The 27,282-nt window shown below is 33.2% G+C and overlaps 4 protein-coding genes and 1 non-coding gene across 6 annotated transcripts; 1 reads left to right on the top strand and 4 right to left on the bottom strand.

Moving 5' to 3' along the window:
• The first annotated feature begins 402 nt into the window (after positions 1 to 402).
• TRNAK-CUU (transfer RNA lysine (anticodon CUU)) lies at positions 403 to 475 on the top strand. Its single transcript has one exon. It is a non-coding gene; the product is annotated as a tRNA-Lys (tRNA).
• Positions 476 to 963: 488 nt separating this feature from the next.
• Positions 964 to 13,759, bottom strand: LOC139850469 (transcription initiation factor TFIID subunit 1). The gene is made up of 22 exons (XM_071840040.1): positions 13,427 to 13,759; positions 12,298 to 12,373; positions 11,928 to 12,034; positions 11,741 to 11,803; positions 11,601 to 11,646; positions 11,244 to 11,510; positions 11,064 to 11,167; positions 10,811 to 10,979; positions 9,355 to 10,312; positions 8,711 to 8,913; positions 8,352 to 8,589; positions 7,576 to 7,912; positions 6,904 to 7,113; positions 6,748 to 6,825; positions 6,363 to 6,566; positions 5,221 to 5,427; positions 4,335 to 4,821; positions 3,435 to 3,622; positions 3,205 to 3,312; positions 2,995 to 3,051; positions 1,539 to 2,534; positions 964 to 1,450 (listed from the first exon to the last, which is right to left on the bottom strand). Exons 1-22 carry the CDS (start codon positions 13,502 to 13,504, stop codon positions 1,094 to 1,096), a joined length of 5,538 nt encoding a protein of 1,845 aa, XP_071696141.1. The 5' UTR covers positions 13,505 to 13,759; the 3' UTR covers positions 964 to 1,093.
• A 3,902-nt stretch (positions 13,760 to 17,661) lies between these two features.
• On the bottom strand, positions 17,662 to 19,884 carry LOC139848080 (annexin Gh1-like). Its single transcript, XM_071837806.1, has 5 exons — positions 19,809 to 19,884; positions 19,142 to 19,287; positions 18,808 to 19,026; positions 18,039 to 18,251; positions 17,662 to 17,958 (listed from the first exon to the last, which is right to left on the bottom strand). The coding sequence occupies exons 1-5, from the start codon at positions 19,882 to 19,884 to the stop codon at positions 17,662 to 17,664; spliced, it is 951 nt and encodes a 316-aa protein (XP_071693907.1).
• Positions 19,885 to 20,809: 925 nt separating this feature from the next.
• LOC139850636 (signal peptidase complex-like protein DTM1) lies at positions 20,810 to 22,747 on the bottom strand. Its single transcript, XM_071840189.1, has 2 exons — positions 22,448 to 22,747; positions 20,810 to 21,090 (listed from the first exon to the last, which is right to left on the bottom strand). The coding sequence occupies exons 1-2, from the start codon at positions 22,687 to 22,689 to the stop codon at positions 21,003 to 21,005; spliced, it is 330 nt and encodes a 109-aa protein (XP_071696290.1). The 5' UTR covers positions 22,690 to 22,747; the 3' UTR covers positions 20,810 to 21,002.
• Positions 22,748 to 23,259: 512 nt separating this feature from the next.
• On the bottom strand, positions 23,260 to 25,460 carry LOC139847730 (protein CDC73 homolog). Of its 2 annotated transcripts, none has more exons than XM_071837453.1 (4): positions 24,452 to 25,460; positions 24,265 to 24,347; positions 24,067 to 24,160; positions 23,260 to 23,583 (listed from the first exon to the last, which is right to left on the bottom strand). In XM_071837453.1, exons 1-3 carry the CDS (start codon positions 25,419 to 25,421, stop codon positions 24,068 to 24,070), a joined length of 1,146 nt encoding a protein of 381 aa, XP_071693554.1. In that variant the 5' UTR covers positions 25,422 to 25,460; the 3' UTR covers positions 23,260 to 23,583; position 24,067. The 2 variants fall into 2 exon arrangements, with proteins under 2 accessions (XP_071693554.1, XP_071693555.1); XM_071837454.1 differs by having other exon boundaries at positions 23,260 to 23,542.
• Between the last annotated feature and the right edge of the window lie 1,822 nt (positions 25,461 to 27,282).

Genomic DNA, 27,282 nt, shown 5'->3' with positions numbered 1-27,282 from the left:
TGTAATTATATACGGACTAATTTAACTCAAGGGTTGCAAAGTAAGGACCGCTATGATTAACAAAAAAAAAAAGAAAGGTTCTACTATACACTAAAAATGTCACACTAGTATAGAAGAGGTACAACGACACTAATTTCTTAATTCTGGTAGAATATTTTTTTTTTATCGATCATATGCTGTACATAATAATGAATGAACTAGAGTTATGTTCTACGGAGTACTATTTTACTGATACCGATCTTTTACACACTTTGAATTCAACTTGCTACGAACTTACGAAGGACCCTTTGATGGTCGTATGATGAGGACCACAAGTTGTGACAACTTTTCAAGACCAATACTATGATCAATTGTTCTTCAAAAAAACTAGTATGTATACTCTTTCTTTATAAGCATCAAATTGCCCGTCTAGCTCAGTTGGTAGAGCGCAAGGCTCTTAACCTTGTGGTCGTGGGTTCGAGCCCCACGGTGGGCGTTTTTAAAGATACTATCATGTGTACTTCAAATGCACATGATGAAACTTTTTAAACACAAACATTACACATGATAATACAAAGGGTATTTTGTAAATTGATAGTGAAACATTGGTGGATGGAGTTATTTTGCTATTTCGCTCGCAAGAAGAAGGTAGTTTAACATAAGAGGGTGAAACATAATATAATAATAAAATAAAAATATATACAAAATCACTAAAATAAATAAAAACCAGCAACAAATTACCTCATTATCACCATACCTTTAACCTTTAAACACAAAAAGAGAAAAGATCATTTCATTTCATCTAATAGTTTTCTCAGATTATTAAGCTATGATAATAAATTATAAACTAATCCTAGAAAATCCCAATAAATTAAGTTGTTCTCAATTTCCTTGATGGACACCACCCTTAACAAGTTAACACAAATAGCAACTACAAAACCAGATAAGTATACAGAACATGTCATCTTTTATATACTCTACATATACATATAAACAGTCACTAAATAAATAAATAAACCAGCCACAAAATAAGTTAATGCTAGCAGCTAAATTACCCATTGATTAACAAAATGACAGGGGAGTATAATTTTACAATTCTACATATAACAAGTTTCTAGTCCTCATCTATTATATCAGCTTCTGCTTCTTCCAAAACATCATGATATTCAGCTAACAGAAAATCACAAAGCTCCAATAGTTGGTCCGCAAGAGGTGGAATCCCCGGATTTCGTCCGCTGTTATATTTATGTGCATTATACGTAATTTGCCACATGTCATGTCTGAACGCATCTCGGTTTTTATACTCAAATTTTCGTACTTTTTCTCTCATCGTCGCCAAGTCCATTGGCCGTTCTACATACCTCAAGTAGTCTGGAGCTTCTTTTTTCGTTACGGGTTTCAAGAAAAGAAACGACACCTGGTTTGCCTTCAACGTATCGATAATCTTCTCAAATATATTCGCCAAACCAACCTGTTATTATCAACAAAACCATTTATTAATTAAAAAAAAATACTTATTTATTAGATTCAAAAAGAAAAATGCAGTGTGGATTACATACCTCTCCCCCTTTACGGCGCTTTACAGTAGGCGCGTAGTCAGTACCAAATCTCCCGCCCAAATCAATAGTGGGTTTTCTTTTTGCAGATCGCTCTCTCTGCGGGACCCGTCTCTCATAGAAGTCATTAGTCGTCTCGTAAACCATGTTCTTCCTTTTCTTCTTTTTCTCCTTTTGGCGCCTTTCTTCTTCTCGTTCTCGTTTTATATCCTCCTCAAACCGTTTAATCTCTTGTAATTTTTGCTGTTCCTCATAATATAATAAACGTTCTCGATCTCTATGACTATCAACTCTCATGGTCGGTTGTTCTTCTTCATCAGAAAACGGGTCATTGTTGTTGGGTCTATAGGCCCAACCTGGGTCCACAAACCGTTCCTTTTCACAATCTCTATAGTTTTGAAAACCCGATAACTCGGTGATTCGCTTCGTCTTTCGAGGCTCGGTTACCGGGCTTAAATCTTGACTAAACTGGTCAACATCAATGATCTCCTTGGGTTGTCTAATAACAATCGTTTTTCTATTGTTGCTATTGGTCTCCGAAGGCGGTCGAATCACAAGAGATGAGGGTTTATGAGATTCAACTTGGACATCTTCGGATTTTGTCTTGTTGGAAAATATGATTTTATTGACTTTGACTGAAGATTTGTTGACCGTTTCAGTATCTGAAGTGGTGGGTCGATCTGAGACCTGCGAGGTGCTGGGGGTAGCCTTTTCGGGACCCGTGTTATTGGCGGGCCCACATTTAAATTTTAGAACCTTAGCCTTTAACGAGGAGCTCTTTTCATCGTCTAGAGGTGCGGGGGCTTCTACTACCGCGAGCTTTGTTGCCCCTTTTTGTATGAGCTTTTTAACCGTATTTTTCTGTTGTGGTTTGGTTGTGACTGGATCCAAATCAACAGATTTGCTTGTTGACCCTTTTTCTAGATCTTTACTTTCGATTTGGATACTTGAATTTTCTCTATATTTGGGGCAGTGCTTATTAGTCTTCATGTGACCGTACTGGAAAAATCAGAATGTAAAATCATTGCCAAAAGTGTATACAATATTTAATGGCTTATTATTACTATTTACTATGTCAAGTCATTCTAAAGGGTGAAAACTGTGCATAAATTGATATAACCTCCAAAATTGATTTATTCAAAAAAACTACTAGAATAATCGTATTTGACAAAATAATTATCTATTACAAAAACATCGTATTTAGGACAAAACGTGTTTTGGGTCAACCTAAACTGACCCGCACCAAAATTGATTTATTCAAAAATACTAAGAGAATAATGTACTAACAAATCGTATTTGACTAGATAATTATCTATTAAAAACCTCGGATCAGGACAAAACGTGTTTTGGGTCAACATAAACTGACCCAGACCAAAAAAATCGCATGTTCTGATCATACGTGTCTTTTTCTTTTCTCGTTTAGCGAAAAAAGGAAAGGCTTGACATTCGAAGAACATACCTGACCACAGGCACCACATGTAAAACTTTCCCTTGCATTTTTCTTTGTATTACCAACCTACACAATCAAACAGAAGTGTTTTATTATCAGATTGATCACCGAACACCTAAAAGTATAAAACTATAACGCGGAGGGGAAACATAAGAGCAGAGACAACCAACCGTATAAAATGAAGTTCGAGTAACAATGGAGAAGAACACATTCACTAACCTTCGTAATATTCATTCCGTCGGTTAGAATTCTGAGGGTCTTATTCAACAAACCGCCGACTTGTTCTAGATCATCCTTCTTTTTTGGCTTCATCTTTCCAGACATGTTCTTTAAGTAAGAAAATAAGAAATTATATATGAAGGTTAGTGAAGTATATATGAAGACAGTACTTAAAAGCATATATGTAAGCTTATATTCATAAATGAAAATCAATAGAGACCGCAACATACATCTTTTTGAAATTTCACAGCATTCTCGTTTATAGAAAACGATCCATCGGGTCGGGTCATAGGCTTCGCAGTCGAGTTGATTCCTTTCAACTTCTCCTTGTTTTTGAAATTGTGATTTGATTGCTGCACAGAAACCAGTCCCGTATCTCCTGATTTTGCCTTTTTTTTCTTCCGTTCAGCCTCATCATCTGGTAAATAATCCAGTGTCAAACAGTTTGTAAAAAAAAAAAGACCAGAAGCTTATAGTACCACTTTTCAAATGAGAAACTTCTTTTTTGAAAACATTTTTCAAAACAAATTGAGAACTTGATAAGATAATCGACAGCTTTACGATAGAAATCGGTTCATGTCCTTGCAAAATTTGAAAGTTACATATATGTTCATGTTACCATTACTAAATGGATACGGTACAATGCTCCTAAAGCATGTTTGGGATATAGGAGGCATTCTCTAATATTGCAGACATGCACAAAATGATTATATTTGTGAATGCTAGTAAAGTTTAATGTTGATATTAAATTTATGTTGCTCTGAAAATTTTTCGATCATATTTAAAAAAGTTAACTAACATCAATTTGTCAATTTATAGTTCACAAAACAGACTACAGATCGTCAAAGTAATTCAACGTCTATTTTAACACATGCAAAGGCCTAAATCGTCTAAATTTGAAATTTTAGAACATCTTTATAATCGTACTTTATTTTGTAAAAACATAGATAGCACAACAATTATCCGTAATTCTTATAAAATGGAGAAAAGGTGGTGCAGGTCAACTAAACCCGACCCAGGCCATTGTACCATGTACTAACATGACCGACCCGTCAACCCGTTTTGACCACCCCCCCCCCCCAATTCTTGCCACTTTTAACAGAAAACAAACAGTAGGATGGAAACCATACCGTCCATGAGCATTCGACATAACTCTGCTGCTTCAGCAGCTTCATCGTCATTTTCCACTTCTGCCTGTGTTTGTGAAGGCAAACGTCTCATCTTAAGCCCCTTAACACCGACTAAATTATCTTGATTAGACTCATAATTGCCCTCATCTCCATCATCAAAGTCTTCTGCATCCAACAGATTCTCAAGATCCCCTGCAAATGAATCCAAGTCACTATTTGCTTCGGTGTCACTTTCGTTTTCTTCACCGTCAACGGCGGATAAATTTTGAAGTTGTCGATCCCAAATTTCCTGGCATTTTTCTCTGGTTTGTTGTTGAAGCTGCAGAAACGACATTCGTTGACCACGTGCGTACTTGCTTATTGTTGATGCATCAACCTTTACTCCAGAAGCAGCTTGTTCACTAGATAGCTTTCGGATCATTGCAATCCGATGCCATCTTGTAAGTTTTGCAATTTGGTCCTCTGGTACATTGAATTTCATGAGAACCTGTTACACAATACATCACACGGTACATCAGTTAAAACTTAAAACACAACATCATAACAGGAAATATTTATGTGATGTTTGTTTTTTAAATGTTATTGTCTGCCGACCATGTATGTAAAGAAGATGTGGCCTACAGGTCAGTATGTATGTTGCTGAATAGCTAAATAGTGAAGACTGTTTGTTTTTATGTCTACAAAATAACTTAATTCTGTCTACAACACTTAGAAGCATATTTCTAGGTTTGCGAGGTTGCAGACATAAAAAACATAATTTTATCTTATGCCATGAAAACATATGCAAGCGCAGATATAAGACAGACATAATAAGATCTACAGACTAAAAAACAAACACTGACTTGGATTTTTAGATAAGTGGAGTATTAGCAATAGAAATCTAAACCTCGCGAGCAGCTTTCATGCTTAATCGACGAAGATCGGCATCTGTTCCAGTGACTGTAATGCCTCCTCGATTGATAGGTACTTTTTTCTTAGCTATTGCATTTGAGATTGGCGGCTTGGGAGCAGTCCTCACATAACTAAATCCAAGACCTCGACCAGATGGATCACCAACACCCGTTATCTCCAACCGCTCTATATTTCCTCGATCCTGAACAAACAATTTATGTAAATAAGGCTTAATACAGAATCAATAGTTCACGAGATACCCAATAAACATATAAGGACCTGTTTATATTTATCAAAGTACAAAGTAAAATGAAAATGTGGACAAGGGAGACCAAATAATAACTGAAAGCTGAGGTTTTAACATGTTATTTACCGAAACTAGTAGTAGATTCTGCATACAAGTGCAGTTGTAAAATCCCGATTGATCTTCCAATAAACCTTTTTAAAATGTAGGCCAATTAAATTTTCCGAAATCCCTCTAACTAATCGGTCAACGCCGATTGATGGGTCACAATTGGATATAGTTGGTCGAGGTATGATTTAGTGGGTCAAAGTCGTTCAAAACTGGTCAGAGTCAAAGTTGGTCAACATTTTAATATGATTTTAAATTAAGATCTTGGAGTATTTGAACAATTGGACGACTATGTTTATGTTAATATACAGTTATGTTAAAGTTAATGTTTTTCTTATGTTTATGTTTTTCTTCTACATTTAAACAAACAATTTTGAAACTTGTTACTAAAATATATATAAAAGTCCAAATCGATTAATCCCCAAATTGGCTGATTACCAGACTGGTGATTTTTACCACCTTGCCTACAAGGCTACAATAAGGTAGATAGATAGGATTTTTTTTCGTTTGGCGATGACCATTTTTCATATGAACGTTTTTCCATAACATTCCGAACCAACTTCCATCGAAATTAATCTTTGTAAAGATTATATCAGTTTTTACGTGTAAGGCATTCTGCATACTCACAGTAATGCTAAGATAATTACACGTGAATCTACCTTAAAGAGTAGGAGTACAAAAGAATAAGTTGTGTTCAATCTCGAACAATATAAACCGACATTTTTAACGAAAACGGAAATAGGCTGAAACTTGCCAAAAGTACAATTAACTAGTGTTGGGATTACCTGATTTGTACAGGCAACAAAATTACTGCTCAAGTTCCAAGGAGTAATTTGCAGTTCTCTCTCAATGTGGGACGCGGCAGCCAAAGCAATAGCTTCATCCGGAAGCTGATTCATTGCAGACGATATACCCGTTGGATGAGTCATGCTTATCCCCAGACGTTTAAGCCTGTACATCCCAGCTAACATGCTTTCAAACGCGCACACCTACATATAACAGCATAAGGTCAAACCAGATATATATATATATATATATATATATATATATATATATATATATATATATATATATATATATATATATATATATATAATGAAAATGCTTCAAAAAGTCAAACACTAATAAGTCAACTGAAACAAGAAACGAAGAGATAAGTAAGAAACATACATTTTCAGGTGTAACCATACTTCTAAGCTCCTCCTCCAACGGAATTCGATGATTTTGTTTCATAACCCATGAACCCCTCTGGTAGTTATGTATGCATCAACATCAATCAATGATTAAACTTTGATTAAAAAAGGATATAACAACCAACCACTTTACCTGAAGATCACAAAACATCTTTAACCTTTTCTTAAGAGGAATTTCAGCTACATTTACAAACTGTGCTGACAGCTCATTTGCACGAATGGCAGGCACCACGCCTCGCTTTTGACAAGCACGAAACTCACGGTACATATACACAAGTAGCCTATTCATATTATACGATTGGACTGCTTTTGATACAGGTGACATTACCTCCATGTGAGGCTCCTGTACAAATGATTAACCCCGGTTAAGAATTATAGCTGGCAATAGGGGCGGGTTCAGAAACGGATGACTTTTCAGACAGCGTGGGTTGGATTAACCCGTATACAAAACACGTCCAAAAATTAGCGAACTTCATATGAATATTTAACGTGCCACAAGATCATAAAAATCACATTGTGCAGATAATAATGTGACTTCAGAATGAAAATATCTTTTTTAGAAAAAAGAAGATACATATATGGTTTGAATCATAAGCTATAGGTTAAACCTGCCATACCTAGTCCAGATCCAGATACTACGATGAAAAAAATAAAAAAGATGCATATAGAAGCAAATGAACTCATCAGAAATAAAGAAGGCCGTGATCCGATGTACGGCAAAACAAGAAACTTACAAATCAGGTTTTTTTGTTCTACTTAGAGTACATATGTTAAGCAAATATCAAAAAATGAAATATGCACAGACCTGTTGTCCAACAACATAAATCCGGTCGATTCGTCGTAAAGAGAGCTTTCCCTTAGCAGAGCGTATCAGCAAATAATCGGTGGATGAAACTTTATGTTGATATATTGGAGCTCTATACATATTTGTTTCAAGACATGATTGGGATGAACCGGGCTTTATATCTCCTAAAAAAGGAGATTTATCAGCAGGATCAAGTGTGAGAACGCTCCCCAAATTGTTAGGTGTACTACGCAAATGGGTAGAGGTTTGACCACCGGGACTCGACTTTTGGTAGTAAGTGCACAGACGAGCACCCATTCCAGTATTTCCAAGAAGTAAAGGCCTTTCCTCACAATACCTGAAGTTCTTGAAATTAGTAAGTATTATACATAGACATAATTACTGAGATAGTCCATGTGGTTTCACCCAAATTGCTGAAATAGTCCCTAAGGGTTTTTTTATCTACTTGGTCCTTTTGCTATTGAGATAGTCCCCGTGGTTTCACCAAATTGCTGAAACTGCATGGACTATCTTAGCAACAATTCGAAATCCACGAGGACTTTCTCGGTCAAAACAACCCTAGGGACTATTTAAGCAACTTGGGTGAAACCACGGGGACTATCTCAATAGCAAAAGGACCAAGTAGATAAAAAAACCCTTAGGGACTATTTCAGCAATTTGGGTGAAACCACAGGGACTATCTCAGTAATTATGTCTTTTAAAGAATTATATGTGATATGTGATATGATATATGATATGATAATCATGAAACTTGAAACACATAAAGCAGCACTTACTCCATTAAAAAGACATGGCCATCTTTTGGAGAAAGATCAGATTTTTTCTTGAAAGCGCCAGGTGGACGTAAAGATTTGTTGTCACTTGGAAGCTTTTGGGCCTTAGGTAACAAATGAATTCTCGTACGTACAAGATGCAGTAAACTATTGGGTCTAACATCTTGTTCAGCCAAAGATTTTTCATCATCGAGCTCTTTTCCAGAGTATATTATTTTCACAGGCTCGGATGGTTTGAAATCTACCAAAAAATGAAAGAAAAAAAAGGTTTAGCTTTTTCAGTTGTCCATATATGAGACAGTTTGTACTATCTACTAAAAACGAAACATAAATCTAAATAACAAGCAAAAATTAAAACGAACCAAGTTTCTTAGTAGCTTTTGCTTTGACAGCTAAAATTGTCTCGGCAGCATCTACATGAAGCTTACTGCATTTCCCTCCCAAACTTTTCAATATAATTTTCATTGATCCTGTTGTCATAAGCGTTCCTTGTTCCTTAAGTGCTACTGTATTTTCATGGGGATACCATAACGCTTTTGGTCGATGAAAATACGCTATATCTTTACTGCAAACACAGTAGGCGTGTGTTAGTGGACGAAATCCCCGGCTCAACCACTTTATATAAAAAAGAAGAATATACAACAGTGCTTGGGTATGTATTTCTTTACATATGGTGTGAAACATGAACAATATCACAATGAAGCTTATTTAGAGAACATGTCAAATGGGTAGACAGTTGCCCAAAGTTACCACATAAAGGCTACTAAATAACTATATAAATAGACAAAAGTTTTTTTTTTTTAAAAATGCAAGTTATGAATCCATATACGCGGGCACAGACAACCTGATTTTTCAACAAAACTGCCTTAAGGGGATTAAAGCGACTCGTACCAGAAATGACTACTTTGACACATTACTCAAGTAACAGCTTGATCTAATAGACTCATCCATATCAAGAATAAAAACATATACGAATGATTCTTAATTTTAAGGTTCTTTTTCTTACTTGCTAAGTTTGGCTTTCATTGTCTGCAGCTTAAGTGCGGGTATCGAGTGCAAGACTTTAGCGCCATGTGCTGCACGTTTCTTAGAATGTGATTTCAGCTGCTGCTGGGATGATTTTCTGTTTGAATAGAACTTGTCATTAGCAATATTAAATCTCCCTCCAGGTTGGACACCATAACCATGAGGCTCGACTAAATCACCACCAACAGAGTCGGCAGAACGGGTCGTGATCATGGCTCCAGCATGCAGTTGAATATCCTCACCATCTTTACCATCTAATATTTCAAAAAGCATCTGTTTGTCTTGAAGATCGAGAAGTACCTTTGGCTTTGATATCGATTGGGTACCATCCCAAACGATTCTTTCCATCCAAGACCCGTCCAACAAGTCTTTATTACGCAAAGTAAGCTTGTTAAAACGTTTAATGGTGTCATTTTCGACTGACGAGTCTCGTTTACCATCATCCTCGGTTTCCAATTGAGACTCTAGTCTCAACAGTTGGGGATGGTAAACTGTTTTCTCATAAGAGGTGTATGACTTTGGAGACTTTCTGGACCCAAACGGTTCTACGGAAACGGGTCGGGTTCGACAAAAAAGACCGTGATCTTCCAAGTCAGGCCCCGAGATATCACTTTCATCTAGAGAATTATTATCATCATATATGATTCTATTTTCCCAGTCTTGTTGATCGAGTGGGAAATAATCGTCAACGAGGGGTAGGATGACATCATGACAATCGTCTTTCTTTTGGTCATCGACTTCTGAAACGATACTACATTCTTCCTCATCGACAATCTCGGATTTTGGAAGCTCGACTTTATCACCATGTAATGTCGATAACTCATCTTGAGATGATGCATGGGAATGCGTAACATAAGGAAAACCTTTTAATGTTCCCTTCAAAAAAGCCTCTTCATCCTCCTCCACAATATCAGATACATCCATACTCTGGTACTTATCTGAAACATATATACACAGATAATGTTCACAGACCATAGGCTACAAAATTGTGCAAATAACAGGTCATAGGCTACAAAATTGAGCCGGCATATAACACTTTTATGCCATAATCTTATATTATTTCAACAAAAATGTGATATTGTGTATCATAGAAGGTATTATGCACTAAAACAGAAGTTTTTGCCATCTTCAACCCATTTGACCCATTGAAGTCTTAGGCTATTAGCTACCTTTTTTACCAGTTAGCCCGAACCCATATATTGATTGTAAATAGGTTCAAATTGCCACCTGTTAACAAAAACAGTAAGCTACACTACCATGAAAAGGATGCACAAACACGAACATGCTCAATTGACAAATTTCAGAAGAAAGCGTGCATCATTTGTTGCACCACGCAGGTACATAGAAAAAGATCATGATATTATACTAAGTATATAGGTAATATAGTTGACAATGTTTATAAAGTTGCCTCTTCATTAATATGAAGATATCAATACCTTTTGGAACAGTATACGACCGTTCCTTCTTCACAGCTTTCTTTAAAGGCTCATGAATAGCAAAAATTTCCGAAAATCGTAAGATGACATTTCCATCTTCTACACACAGAATGGGCAATGGTGTTGAACTTTTAGCTTCAAATGGCTCTTCTAAAGTACCTCTGTCGTCCTAAAAACCGAAGTTATAAATGGTAAACAATGTCCATAATCCACTTAATATAAGGACGTTGCAAAACACGATATGTATAATAACCTTCTGAAGTTCCATAACATCAGGAGGCAAGTTCTCTATTTCAACTGGATCCTCTATAGAAGGTTTCTCTTGAGATATAAGTGGTGGATTAATCTCAACATCACCTAAAAATCAAATAACAAACTAATTACATAACTATCATGAGATGAAGGTTAAGAATCTCCTGAAAAGTACAAAAACCTGATAAACAAGTAGTTTGAACTTGCTCATTCTTGTCCACCTGAACAGGTTCTTTCTGTAATTCTTCTTCTTCCTCTTCCTCTTCATCATAATTATCATCATCATACAATGAAGATGATGCAACTGATGGCACTGTTACAGTTGTAGAAACATAATCAGATTTCGGTAATAAATAGTCTTCCTCAGTCATGGCTTGAACTTCTGGTCCCTCATATTGTTCATCGATATCTTCATAATCTACTGCATCTTCAGCCTTTAGATCATAATCTGTTTTGAAGTAGCATACAAGTAAGAATTAAAGGCCAAAGATGCGAATAGAAAAAAGAATGAACAAAATTTCTTGGACGATTACATCACCTTGTTCACCAGCATCACCAGAAGTTTGTGACTTTCTTACAGACAGCTGGACATTTAATAAAATAGTAAAAAAACAGTTATTATATTTGAGCAATATATCAAAATAGTGCAGATATAGCAAGTAAATAATAGCTGTGTACATCGATATCTTTCAGTGATGAACCAAGCTTGTCAACTAGTGCAGCAAGATGCTCCTTTGCATCCTGAGAAACAATTAAGATAAACAAAACTTGTCAACAATTATTTAATACATCCTTATTAAAGAAAAAGCTAAACAATTATTAAGATATAATCAAATCAAATCAAATCAAATAAAAGAAGATAAACCTCGTCAAGGTAGTCAATATCAAGATCACCAGACCCATCAATATTTCCAAACATGAATTCTAAAAGACGACTTCCACCACGGCCCTCTTCATATTCATCGTCATCATCTGCCAGTCAAAACATTATTAAAATACTATACAACAGATATTAACAACATGTAGCTTCAAGGCCTTGTTTGTTGTCTTAAGAAAGCACAAATTAAGAGGATTTGTCTCTTTAATGTACATAGATCAACTACATATGATCAACTAATAACCACATTATAATGCTACTGCAGAAATTTTATTGATTTACAAAAGTTTGTATAACCCTGTTATGCTTAACATTCAATATTGAAACATCTAAAGAGTTAAGTTTCAGCACTATATACCTTCATCACGGTCATCAGTTTCCCTACCATCTTCAGACATATTACCATTATCTGAATTCATGATTGATACAGAAACCTGCAACATGAGAATCATGCACTTAGCACCAATAACAATTATCATATTACCATGATCAGATCAGAATTCATAATTGATACAAAAAACTGCAACATGAGAATCGTGCACTTTGCATCAACATGAGAATCACGATTGTTGCTGTAGTTGTAACAAACATACAGAAATGTATATAACTAGGTTCCTTATTTGATCAAATTTTTTAGCAAAAGTATATTTTTGGGAGTGGATTAGCTTATTTTTGAAGCTTATAGCTTACAATCTCAGTACGCCAAAAAAATTAGACTTTATTGCTTACGCTTCACATAAGACCCTAGAATTATGCTTATCTAAAAGCCAATTATCCAAATAACCCTTGTTGTTACATTACAACACATGCAGTAGCGGATCTAGGAAGATGTAGTGTTGGGGGCAAAAGAACTGCAACAAGACCTATAATCTAAAACATAAAGATAGCAATACCAAAAACTGCTCGAACAAAAAAGAAAGTGCACCGAAACATCCTAATTGAATCACTAAAAACAACAGCTAACAAACAGAAACCAAAACTTCCCAAAAACTACACAAAAATACTCAAAAAACAACACAACAACAGCCTACAATCTGCGTAAAAAAACCCTAAATCTGCCTAAAAACGGCACAAAGACAGCTCGGAATGTGACAAAAAACTACACAACTAACAACCTAAATTTTCCTATAACAAAAACGTCTCCTTTGGAACGCTGATTGGCGAGGGCTACTTTTTTCTACTGCAAAGCATTCAAAAACTTCTCCTCAATACAATTGCGGACTTTACAAATTTTATAATTGCATATAAAATTTTAAGAATCGCGTAAATCTGAAAGAAAGTCCCTTAATTACCTCATTAAATTAATCAAATATATATAATTTGTCAACAACCATATTTGTTAAAGAAGCATATTTTTAATCCATCAAACAAGCATAAAGCATGCCTTAAATTTGTTAAAGGCAGCAAAATTCAAATTAAATATTGTATCTCATAGTTTTAACAGAAAGTTATAAACCCTAAATTAATGAAGTATATAAATAAATTACCTGATTTAATCCAATTAAAGTAGTTGAGGAATTGAGATTATTCGTTGACGATGAAGGATGAGGACTTCCTTCAATCATCCATCAGGTTCTTTGATCTTAATTTGAAGATGAACAGTGAGACAAAAGTAATCTCCAAGGATGAATGAAAGATATATACCGATCTTTGATTGTGAGAAATTGAAGGTTACATGAAACCCTAATTCTGATAGTAAACTTTGGAATTGAGTTAATTTTAGTGGGAAAATTGAACTGCTAAATATGACAAGGGGATTAATCAGAACTGAACGCCGGAAGAGACAGGGATACGGTGGTTGCGATTAATATCGATTTGTATCTTCACAGGAAAAGGAAAAAGAAAAGGAAATAAAAAAAAACGTTGAGGGGGATTTTATAGGATTAATCTGAAGGGGGACGATTCTAAACCCTTTTTTATCCTCACACCCCTATTTTAACTTTTTACTCTTTTAATAATACTCCATTTCTTTAAAAGTGTGTGTGAGTATAAAAAAGTGTGTGTGAGAATCATCCCATAATCTGAAGGGTCAAATGAGTAATTATATATATTGTATAGAGGGGTATTTTTGGTCAAGAAATTTGCAGCATTTGATGATAACGATTAAAGGCTCTCTCTATTAACGAGTAACGATTAATTTTATTACGGAGTAATTTAATGTTTTTTAATAAAGGCAAACACACTACACAATATTTTTATACTAATATATACGCATTGTCCACCACAAGACTTGGAACATATTACCGCAAGGTCAGACGAACGTGTCGATACCGTCAGGCAAATGGACCTTTGGTTCAACTTGTCTGATGTTTGTTTGGTGTTTTTTAGTTTCTTGTATGGTTTTGTCTAGTTTAGGTGTTTAGCGATTGGTTTGATTAGGCTATACTTGATTGTAGATTTCGGATGCTTGCATTCTCTTGTTTAGTAGTGTATTTTAGTCTCGAACTCAATCACGTGTTTTATGCTTTTGTATGATTTCGGTTATATTTTACAATTAAAGCTCCTTGTTATATTATTCTTGACATTTTTGACAAAAAAAAAAAAAAAAAAAAAAAAAAAAAATTCAATTTCAATTAAATTAAGCTTTGCAAAGTACGGAGTAACAATGAACGGTATCAAAAGGTAAAGTCTCTTTTAGAAGATGGCATGCCGCCACTCGGATTCGAACCGAGATGCTCAAGCACTACTTCCTAAGAGCAGCGTGTCTACCGATTTCACCATAGCGGCTTGCTCGAACTCATAATCTATAGTTTCTATTAAAATTCTATAATGATAATGTCATTATTAGGCTAATATATTTGTTAAGAAAAAATTAAAAAGAAAAAGAAAAAAATCTAAGCCCTTAAGGTGATGTCATTAATCTAATTAATGACTAATTAGATTAAATCTACTTATTTATTTATTTCATGTTTTTTGTAAAAAAATTCACTCATTAACTATTATTATATTATTATTATTCAAATTTAAATATGAGTTCTCTTTACGAAATTAATTACGTTATATATGTATGCGAAATACAGGTCTCAATATAAGGTTATATGTAGACTTTTATGACAAAGAAAATAGTAATTGTGATGAAAATTGGAAGATAATGGTGAGAGAATGTATGTAATTCATTTATTCCAACCAAATTAAGTACATCAATGTATCTGTAAAAACAACGAGAAGTTTCTTAGTCGGAATCCGTCGCGTCATTAAACTAAATGACTTTAGCGTTTAAATTCACTTAATACCTAAAAGTCATTAAACTGTTTCGTTTAAACAAACCCGTGACTTCACGGGTCATTTCACTAGTAGCCTATTTATATTCAATTGTCGAGATTGAATAATAAATTACTAACTGAAATATTGTAATAATGATAGTGAAACATGTGATCATGACTAAGAATAGTTTTTGGGGTTTTAGTTGGTTTGTCTTTGGTATAATTTAAATTTTTTTCAAATGCAAAATCCCTAAAGTATAGTTTATGAGACGAAGTCATTAATTTGGGGATTTTTACATTGTTCCTGAGCGTCGTGTTACTTAGTCCTTTTTAACAGTGTTTATGTGTTTTTAGTTGCTAGTGCATTTTTTTTTTTTATCTTTGCTCCATTAATATGTGAGTCGCGTCTTATTATCTTGGTTAATTTGCTACTTTATTTTGTGATCTGGCCATTATGTAAATGATAAATAATAAACCAATAAAAAATACGTGTGAATATTGAAAAGATGTGTTTAAATTTTACATACATACATACATATATATATATATATATATATATATATATATATATATATATATATATATATATATATATATATATATATATATATATATATATATATATACATATACATATACATATACATATATACATATATATATATATATATATATATATATATGTATATACATATATATATATATATATATATATATATATACATATATATATATATATATGTATATACATATATATATATATATATAGTCAAACGAAGTTTACACCAATGTATTCACACAAATGATATGGACATCGGGAATTTAGTCATCACTATGATCAGGTTAAACACATTTCATGGTAAATTCTTATGTAGGTCCGAAAAAACATTGTCAAGAATCATACTCACCTACAACTACACTAGTAGCTTTGGTGGCCTCTTGAGCAAAGCCTAAATGGTTATTTAAATTTTGTTTTGCAAAGAAACAATGAACGAAAAAAAACTACGAAAAATTTAATTTAAAAAGCGCAAATATTGATAGTTAGTATTCGTGTTCTTGTATATTTTCCAATTCAATTCTATGTGATAATTATAATTATCGCATGTTGTTTTTTTCTTAATTTATATTTTCACAATTATTTGTAACAATTTATTTATCAGTATACTAAATAGCGTGATTTTTGTTACATGTGATTGGCAACTTTTGTGGCATTTTACTATTGAAATCGACATCTTTAAACTTATTATTTTTTTTTTACTAAAACAGTATGTCTGTATGGACCAAAAATATAAATAAAAATCTATATTTTTACTCTTTCCTTTTTCTATTCAACTCTTTTGCATGTTTGACTACAAAATTTATTTATTTATTTATTTATTATTATTATTATTATTATTATTATTATTATTATTATTATTATTATTATTATTATTATTATTATTATTATTATTATATTATTATTATTATTATTATTATTATTAATTATTTAATTATTAATTATTATTAGATATTGAATAATGAGTACGCAATCAATATACACTTTCGAATAATGTTTATGTAAATTCGAATTATGGCCATACAATTTCAAATAATAGTTATGCAATTTCAAAATATAGATATGCTGTTTCAAATAATATACATTCAATTTCGAATAATGGTTATGCAATTTCGAATAAATTATGCAATTTCGATAATGACTATGTAATTTGTTTTTAAGTGATTATCCTATTTAAATTGTATATTTATTATTCAAATTTGGATAGTCATACTCAGAATGTGAAATGTATAGCGATATTTCATAGTCATATTTCAAAATTGCATTATCATTATTTGAAGTTTATAATCATTATTCGAAAATACATTGTATTGTATAAATATATAAAAGTGCACATATTGTAATTGCCTTGTCATTATTTAAAATTACAAATAAAAATTTTTGCATTACGCGTCGAATCGTGGACCTACAAACTAGATACTCCTATTTTCGTTTTTGATGTTCTATTATAACCATCCACTTCGCTCTTTATGTGTTACCCAAGATCAAAAATTACATATATCGTGTTGATTAAACACACTCATTATTCGGTATTCTAAGTTGTGATAGTTTAGTCGTTTTGTATGTCACCAACAACCAAACATATCTGATAGTGGGTAGAAAACATAATGCAGATTAACAAGAAGGTATCAGAAATATTGATCTCTAATGATATAATAATTTTGTGTTCTTTAGGCATGATCAAAGAATTTTATGCATTATTATTATTATAAGCTATAAAGTATCACACACACCTTATTGTATTGTACGAGTAACACTTAGTACTACTATCACACACATCTTATTGTAGTATTCGAGTGACACTTAGTATTATTATTATATGTTCTAAATAAGAACTTATTTTTGACCTTACGTGCAACTGCAAGTGCAATTGAAGTCCCACAAACGCATAAGCCATAGTCAACAAAAATTTCAAAATTAAGCTTGTTGAACCGTAAATGAATCTCAAACAAGCTCGATCATTTTACGCCTCTGTAGAACCAATGAGAGCGATAAGCATGTCCTCATAGTCTCCTCTAGTATCTTTAGCGATGGCTTCATCTAAAGAGACACTGCTCCTCTTTTTATACTCTTCTTTAATGCCTTTCATGTCGTATTCAGCTCGCGTAGCAACAACCCTCGTGAGTGCAGTTTCATCCGTCCCTTTTCTATCAATAGCTAGCCTCAATACTTTCTCAAAGTACTTTGCAGGGTTCGTCAAGCACTTTATCGTGGCTCGTAGTATCTTTAAAAACTCATCATTTGGGTCGTCTTTCAGATTCTGTACATCAAAAACTTTAAAATGAGTAATTATTTCTTAACATTGTTACTTGAATATTAATTGGAGATGATCATATATACCTTGTTAATGTCTTGTCCAAACTCATTTTTGTAATGATTAAGCGTTGCATTAATCTGTTGTTTGCTTCTTGTGGTAAGAATTCTAATGAAATCGTCATCACTATAACATTTTTCTGTGATTTTATCATGAAGTAGCTTAGCTTCTGTTTTTGCAAGTGTCATGTCCACTTCATCTCCTTTGTACCTGTAACTCGTCACTAAAGGCCACAACAGCTGCATCACTCACATTCACAAGAGTTAAAAGTGACTAAATGGACCAGTCAGTAATTATTTATAACTATAAATAGGATTTTGCTAACGACAACCCTAAGGACTGTTGTTAATGTGCATAAAAGACTTGCACATAGTGGTTACTTTTGACTTTAATGTGACAGTTATTAAAATTAGGATTTTGTTAAAGACAGCCCTTAGGGGCGGTTAGGACTGTCGTTAAGATGCATTATATGATTGTACATAGCGGTTACCAGTCACTTTCTAACTAACGGTTATCACATTGTACAAAATAATAAAGCACGTTAACGACAACACTAAGGGTTGTGGTCAACAAAATCCTTAACATTAACAAACTTTTTTTGCATCTTAACGCAAGCCATTAGGGTTGTCGTTAGAAAAATTCTTAATAATATTACTACGATTAATATGTTAACAAAACATATTACTACGATTCATATAAGCAATTTCCATAACATTAGGTTCCATAACATAATACGCGAATTGTCTGTAACGGACAAAAATAGTCGTTGTATGTTAAAGATGTTTTACTTTGTACCTTTCGAAAGTCCCCGGTCGTGTGATGTGCAACATCTTCTTCAATAGATTTCTGATAACGATCATGATAGGCTTTCTTAGCAAGAAGCAAATCATTTGAAGATCTGGTACAAGCTACTTCAACAATAACTTGATTACATTTATCTCCTTTCTTTGTTGCTTCGTTGACCAAAAACGCATCACGTTCAGATGGATCAAGTGTCCAAAGGAGAACGATTCTCTAAATCAACAACCATCAAGATTAATTCAAAATGAGAACATATAATTATCACTCCGTCTCAATTACATTTTTTAGCATTTGTCTGAAAACAGGATGTAATACACGAAATTTATACCTCGAAGTCACGTGAAAGTTCTTTGTCAAGTACTTTAAGTAGTTCTTGATTGTACGTCTCACAGTAAGTGTGTCGAATAAGCTTGCGTTGTTCCGCATTTCTATGAGATAATATCTCAATGATCAAACCCTCATTTGTTCCCCATCCTTGATAACAAATACCGAGTAACAAAAATAAATAAAAGGAGAAGCAAAACACTTTCAAAACTGTTTACGTAGCAAATATCAATACAAATAAAAATTACACGAGAGATGTGAAGAAATATTATAGCAAAAAATTGAATTGTATTGAAATGATCATATTTGTATTCTCCAATGTTACAAAAAACATGCAATTATATCATATTAATATTAATATAGTATATAAATATAATATAATGTTACATACAGGATTAACAATTTACGTGTAGGCAAATAACTAGATCATAATCATTTCATGGTCGATCCGAACACAAAAAAACAAGAAGCTGACCAATAGCAAACATATACATTATATAAAAATAAAATAAAATAAATACGGAATAGAAGAGAATATAAAGGATTGACAAAATGATGAGAATATTTAAAGATTGAAGGTAGTATTCGTAATTGATCATTGATCAAACGTAATTGAAAATTAGATTTAGATGACGTTTAATAAGGAGATTAGATAGATTAGATATATATACCTTCAAAAGCTTTATGCAGTCGCTCAACATCCTCGGAGACCGGAGGAACTTCTGCCGGAATGGTGATCGTCGACATTTTTAAGAATTTTGTTTTGTATTTGCTTTTTCCCCTTTGATTGTATATATACAAATACTAGTATTAACTATTAATTAAAGATTACAAAACTGTTACTATATTAGTATTTAACAACTCCAGTTAGTATATTATTTATATTTATTTATAGTTATTATTTACATTATTAATTATTAATCTGTAGATAGAATAGAATAGAATAGAATTCGTGGTTTTAGTTGTATCAAAAAATTGGTGATTAAAAACCACTTCTTCATCCTAAAAATAGCAAATAATGATTACATATGTTGATACATTGGCATCCTAATTAGATTGAACCTAAAGTGATTCATAATTTATCAATCAACCTCCTATGTTGATTGATTATAAAAACATCAGATAGTGTTTTGATGTGATGATTTTCATCAAGGGATTATAACCTATAATGGCAGCTAACTTCGCCAGTTTAGAACCAAAATCGGATCATAGACTTGCTGATTAATGTATTATTATGGTCGAGAAAATACAATTCTAAAATGAGTAGTTTTAAGTTTGAAAAGCTAATGGCCTGGTCCGGTATAGTATTGAATCAGATGGAACCTAAATGAGATGAACAAGTCTAGAACTGAACACATAGCCTCTGAACTGGTTAAATCAGGTCACATGCAGGCATTATGTTATAGTTGTTTCGGATAGATTCAGGTACACAGTAAAAGTAGAAAGGAATCAAGGATTATGTACTTCTAATACGTTTAATTAAACAATGGGGATGAAGAAATATGCAAAATTCCTGAAAATTATCTGCTTAGACCTTAGTCCTTACTCCTTAGAGCATGAAATCTTTCTATTAGCTTTGAATCAACTAGCAATCTAAACCGAAATAATTATCAAATCCAACTTGTTTTCGGATACATAAATGTACATGCGCAATACAAAGCAACAACTCAAAACAAAATTTCACTCGAAAACCTTTCTGTAACAATCAAAGCTAATGAAGAAGACATTGTAATAACATCCTAAAACCTACTGAAACGGTGTCATTTATCAGATTCTAGGAATTGACATTGATTCAACACAGTGGTAACTTGCTTTCACTTGCACATATGGGAGCTAAATCCATTCGAAATGTTGAAAATGAGAGCTTATGTTGATATGTACATCCACCATTTATAGAACGCATACCCGTATACAATTGTGTATATTATTGTTCTTATCGGGTAGAATCTAAACCTGCCAAATAAACCAGAAAGTTATCATCCATATATATAAATATATCAAAAAAATGATATCGACATCTCTAAGTTGTCATTGATACCTTAAATCATCCGTAGATAATTGTATCCGGATCATAAACGCTAAATATCACCGTTGTATATAAGTTGGAGCATACCAATTTATGCATATTAAGCCTATACATTACAGTCTTAAAGGATTCTCGCTAAAAAAACTTCTATTATTAATAAAACAAATTCAATGTTTTATGTGACATTGAGTGTGTTTGGTGAAACTAGTAGAGCATAACTTTATTACAACAACAACAACAAAACCCAATACCACATAAGTGGTGTATGGGGGAGGTGAGATGTAGACAATCCTTCCCCTATCCGAGAATAAAGACAAGTCATTTCTCCACCTATAGTGAAAACACTCTCAAAAGTAGAGAAAGTCATCCCTCTCTCTATTCGACGGATAGAGAGATTGCTTCCGAGTGGACCTCCGGCCTAGAGCATAACTTTATTGAGCATAACTTTATTGAGCATAACTTTATTGATGGAGCTTATTATTGGAGCTGTGGAGCTTACTTTTCGAGCTGCAACTTATAGTTGAAGTTTATTTTTATAATGTTTGAGATAAACTTTTCTTGAACCGTAGCTTAAACATGTAAATTGACAAAAACTAACTTGAACCGTAGCTTAAACATGTAAATTGACAAAAACTAACTTGAACCGTAGCTTAAACATGTAAATTGACAAACACAAACATGCGATGCATAATTATACAAGGGATATTTATGTAATTTCTCATTTTATAAGTTCTTAGCTTATTTTTAAAACCTACTTCAACCAGCTTCATTTTTCAGAACTTGTTTTCAACAAGTTCTTAAAATTTTGTCTACCAAACAACGGTAGAAGCTTAAGTTTATGAAAAAAATAAGTTTGAGCTCTTAAAAGCTTCGTTGCCAAACACACTCATAGTATGTTCTAAAAACTTGTTCTTAACTAAGAAAAGTTTTTTATAGTTAAATAAGAGGGTACTGAGTGAATCAACCATTCAGACAACAGAACTTAACAAAAATAAAAATAAAAAACAAACGGGGCCTAAGTAAGCATGGCATTCCAAAATACAAACAAATCCTTTCGTATTTACTTAAGTAAACTTAATTATCTTATTACTAGTACTAATTATGTTCAACTTGTGTAAAATAAGTGATCAGTCACCATCTATCAATTTCAATTTGAAGTGTAAAACAGGATATATGAATTCTAATACAAAATAGAAAGCAACTTTTACATAAAAAGAAAGAAAAAAAAATTAATCTCACCAACAAAATTTAAAACAGAGAATAATGAGTGGTAGTATGTAGTACCTTGATGGAGATGGAGTTGAGTGAGGAGGAAGCATTGATTGAGGAACAGATAATGGAGAAGTCCATTCCGAAACAGGACGATCGAAAAACTCCCAATCAGGAAGAACAATTCCTCCAATTCCAAACATCCCAAAAATATATGTAGCCAATGTTTTCTTCAATGAATGTGTGTATAATCCTATTATCACCATTATTACAGCTAAACATACCAGAGATTTCCTCAATGCTCCATCATCTGCCATCTAATTCTATGTATTTATATGTATACTTGCACAGATTTATGTTGTATTTCAGGTTTTTTTTTTTTGTAACTAGAAGAATTGTGTCATATGAGATGATGAAGAGGAAATAGATAGAGGAGAGGTAGTTGGGTGGTGCCATAAATGCATTCTTGCATTTTTCATTTTATGTGGGGGCACTTTTTATATTTTGAAATCGAAATTTTGTTAATTCAATTAGTATTAGTTTTCAATTTGTTTATTCTAACTACGATTATTCACCTATGTACTATGTTAATTTGTTAATATAATTTGTCTTCTAAAGAAGTTGAAAATATATAGCTGCTTGATTATCACAACACAGCCACTGGCCATAAAATTTGTCAAAACCAGATTTTAAATAATGAAATCAGCCATATATAAGTTCACAAACTAGTTAAATGCCATAGACATGTATTCAGCTTCTGTTAGTTACCTGGAAGCCACTCTCTTTTCCTTTGACTTCCAATACTTTGAAGGATCTTCAACAGGGTTAAGAACAGTACCTCTTATGAAGCCTAATTTTAATGAAATACTATCAAATGTGATCACTAATATAGCTTTTCATCAAGGATAATGTTACTTCATACATCCAAAATAAATAGACGATATGTCATTCGATTATATCAAGTACATAAAATGACTTTCAGTAGCTTCGTAGATGACAATCAATCTAAAATATACAGTGTGTTTCAGTTCAGCGAAGTTGTAGTAACTGCAATTCTATTGAGACAAGATGTTACTGAGTCTCATAATTTAGCTTTTTTCTTCATGACTTCAAGTTGGTCTCTTTTGGCTCTCGACACATCTACCAGCATAAGCAAACGCAATATTCCATCTACGCAGCGTGCAGGATTCATTAGATGGCATTGTATTCAACTATCAACACACAGATTTTGCAAAAAATCAATATTTCCATATGACTTATAATATTAAAATAACCCCACGTATGACCTACGATTACGGAAGTGCAAGTCTTTGATAGGGTGTGTATATATATATATATATATACTAATAATAATTGAAAAATTATTGGTGCTGCCAAGGAGATAAAATAAAGAAAAAAAATCAATTTCAACTGTGAAATAGAAAAAAATAATTGCACAACTTAATTTATATGATAGTCAAGGCTAATATGCATATGGATAAATAATTAAATATTTATATGATAGTCAAGACTAAAATGAATATGAATAACTAACAAAAATAAGGCCAGACACCCAAACCTTCACAAGGCTCAGAGCCACAGATTTTTAGTTTATATTTGTCTTACACATCTAATGTATGCACTAAAGAATAACTACTTTCTTTGTTCAATTTAGGTTTTAACTTTGTATATGGATACAAGGATTGATTGCACACCTTAAGAACGTGAGCGTGCTCGAACAAATTCTTCCAGTCTGTCCCAAACGTCAAGTGCAGCAGCTCTGTCCTGGTGTCTCTTGTTCTTGCTTATCTAAACAATGAAGATAAAACAGGTTTTCTGAAGGGTTAGAATAACATGTGAAGAACAGGTATGCCTTTATGCAAGACCTAAAGTATCATATGAGCAAATCTCACCGATATAATTTTCACATTCCACTGCTTCACAATCTTTGCAGACTCGACACTATCATCCTCAAAACGCATGTAAAATCCAAGAACTGCAATTGAACATAAGAAAAAGCAACATGCAGAACAATAAGCATCACAAACGAAAGTTGTAAATCAAGAAACTTCACAAAAACCAGAGGATAATCATACTTACTTTTATTGAAGATCTCAACATGGTCTTTAAACGGCCAATCTTTAAACTGCCATTCTTTCCCCAAAACAAAAACAGCCACAACTCGTCCCCATTCATCCGCTTTCAACGCAGACGGTTTATCTCTCACCTCATAAGCAGTCACAACCCTATCCCTACTACTAAACTTCTTCAACACAGTCACACACTCTGGTTTCGGCCCTTTCATCTGTTTCATCTTCACATCAGTAGGTATAAACACTCCATCTTCCAAAAACTCCTTCACGTTATATATCGTAATCAATGTCTGCGAAGCAGACGGCACCAAAATAATCGGCACCCCGTCACCAAGCTTACTCCCATTCAATTTCTGCCCGTCGAACCCTAAACCTAACTCATCGCCAAAACCTCTATCAATCTTATTTTTAGCAACTAATCCATCCTTCCGCTGTTGCGACTCCATTCGCTGCCGTTCCTCATCACGTTTTGTCGCGGCCGTAAGCACGCTGTAAAAATCTCTATGCCTACATTCCAAAACCGTTTCACGATCCTTTAACGGCCGCTCAATCGCTCTAATCAAATCGATAGGGTTTTCAATAACCCTAACCCTAGGTTCATCGTTTACAACAGGTTGTAACTCATCATTAGGTAGGGCATTTAAGTTAGGGTAATCATGCAAGTATTCAATTGCATCAGTTGATGTGATTCTACCTTGTAAGTAGTCAACTAACGGTTTACGATCGAGAAGTGTGACGGCCGGAATCTTCTGTGTGCCGGCGTTACGTATGTAATCGTGATGCTTGACGTTGACGTTTTTAATAAAGTAAACTAGGGTTTCGAGTGTGTAGAGATTACCTTGTTTTGATCTGTAAGCAGTTTCGATTGTGCAGGGGAACGAGTAGAGTGAGTTGAATCGGTACTCGTTATTGACTCGGATGATTTTGTCGAGCTCGTTTCTCATTGTCATCTCACGAAGTGCTGTTAAGGGATCCATTGATTGAACTTGTCTGTGTTTGTGTGTTTTGAGCTTGATTTCTGCTAGAACTAGAATACCAGTGTGAAATTGACGGTTGTTTTTTAATTCCGCCCCACTAACGTTTCTATTATGGCAGTTCTAGTCCTTCATAAATCATGTACTTTTTTTTTCAAATACATAAAATTAAATTTACAACAACAATAACATAACCCAATCCCGAAGTTTTTTGTCAAAAAATATAATAAAAAATAAAAAAATAATAATAACCTAATCCACCAAGGTACGGGAGAGGTAAGATGTAGACAATCTTTTTCTTATCCTAAAATAAAAATAAGTCATTTCTTCACTCAGAGTGATACACTCTCAAAAGTAGATAATGTCATCCCTCTCAATGTTCTATGGATAGAGGGATTGCTTCCAAAAGGACCTTCGGCCTATAAGTAGGAAAGAATTTTAAAAATAAAAAATAAAGAATGAGACGCTATGAAAATGGTAGAATCAAATTTATATGAGTTTTAAATCCTGTCTGGATTCAATTTAGGCTCTAAACGACAGTCAAGTTGTCATAAATCGACGCTTTTGTTGACTCGATTAATAGAGACAAAATTAATTAATTAATAACAAAGATTATACTAAATTGCTTTGACTAAATCCATCTATTTAATTGACATAATATTAACTATTAAGTTAGAACCTAGAATCATTCATTTGCTAATCAAAATAACATCATTAAAGCATTGCTAATCAATGTCGTTTTTATAACTATTCTTTTTGGAAAATGAACCTTTTTATATTTTTTGTTTTCAAAATTTATTACTCTCTTTGTCCCATATTAATAGTTCACGGATAAAAAATGCACAATTTAAGAAAATGTCATAAAAATACTGTACTTTCTGCTTACTTTTCAGTTTTACCAATACTTTTCTTTCTCTTTTAATCATATCCGCATACATTAAGGGCATAATAGAACTTTATCGTATTACTTTATCTATATATGGAAGTAGGCTATTAATTTAGAAGAACCTAAAATGAAATACTGTACTATTAATATGGGACGGAGGGAGTAGTTAATAAGAAATTTATAACTTTGTACATGTCATCCATACTAATCTAAGGCCGTTTAATGTTGATATCCTTAGAACACTCTGTTGCACGATCAGATATCAACGATTTTTAAGCTTCAAACGTTAGAAATAGTTTGGCGATTTGGAATCGTGAAACGATGAGGGAAGGAGCAATCTGCTTACGTATGTGAAAGAGATTCGGAAGAACTGTGATAATTTTTTATATATTTAATTGTTTTTTGAAAGGAAATATTATTATAACTAAACGAAAACTAGCAAAAAGCTAGTGAACCATGATACAACGAAAAACACACACACGAAACAAAAGTCAACCTAGCCAAATACGAAAATCAACTAGAAGATCCTTAAACCCCCAACCTAAGTATCAAAAGCCAAATGAGAAACATTTTTTTTTTTTTTTTGAAAGGCAAAACTAAGCATATAATTAAAACTCCCAAGAATTACAAACAAAACAACGTTGCTCACAAGAAACGAACTTTGTTGAAAAAGCCACCAAAAAAGACCAAAAAAAAAACAAACATACACCACATATAGATGCTAACAAACAGCTTAATCCTTTGAACCTCTAGGAGAATTCCTCCGATCTTCAAACTCCATTTTAATTTTTGATCCTCTGCTAATGAGCCATAAGTGAGATAAAATCTTCAAATTACATACACGAAGATCCTAAATTACATGAAGCTCAATACATTAAAATACCACGAAAAACACATAATTTTATGTTTCTGTTTGAGCAGTGAGCAATGTTGGAAAGTTATCCCACATCGGTCATGGACAAAAACAAATGTATGCAT

The sequence above is a fragment of the Rutidosis leptorrhynchoides genome, chromosome 5, assembly GCF_046630445.1.
Source record: "Rutidosis leptorrhynchoides isolate AG116_Rl617_1_P2 chromosome 5, CSIRO_AGI_Rlap_v1, whole genome shotgun sequence".
Taxonomy (NCBI): domain Eukaryota; kingdom Viridiplantae; phylum Streptophyta; class Magnoliopsida; order Asterales; family Asteraceae; genus Rutidosis; species Rutidosis leptorrhynchoides.
This window is presented reverse-complemented; position numbering and strand designations above follow the sequence as displayed.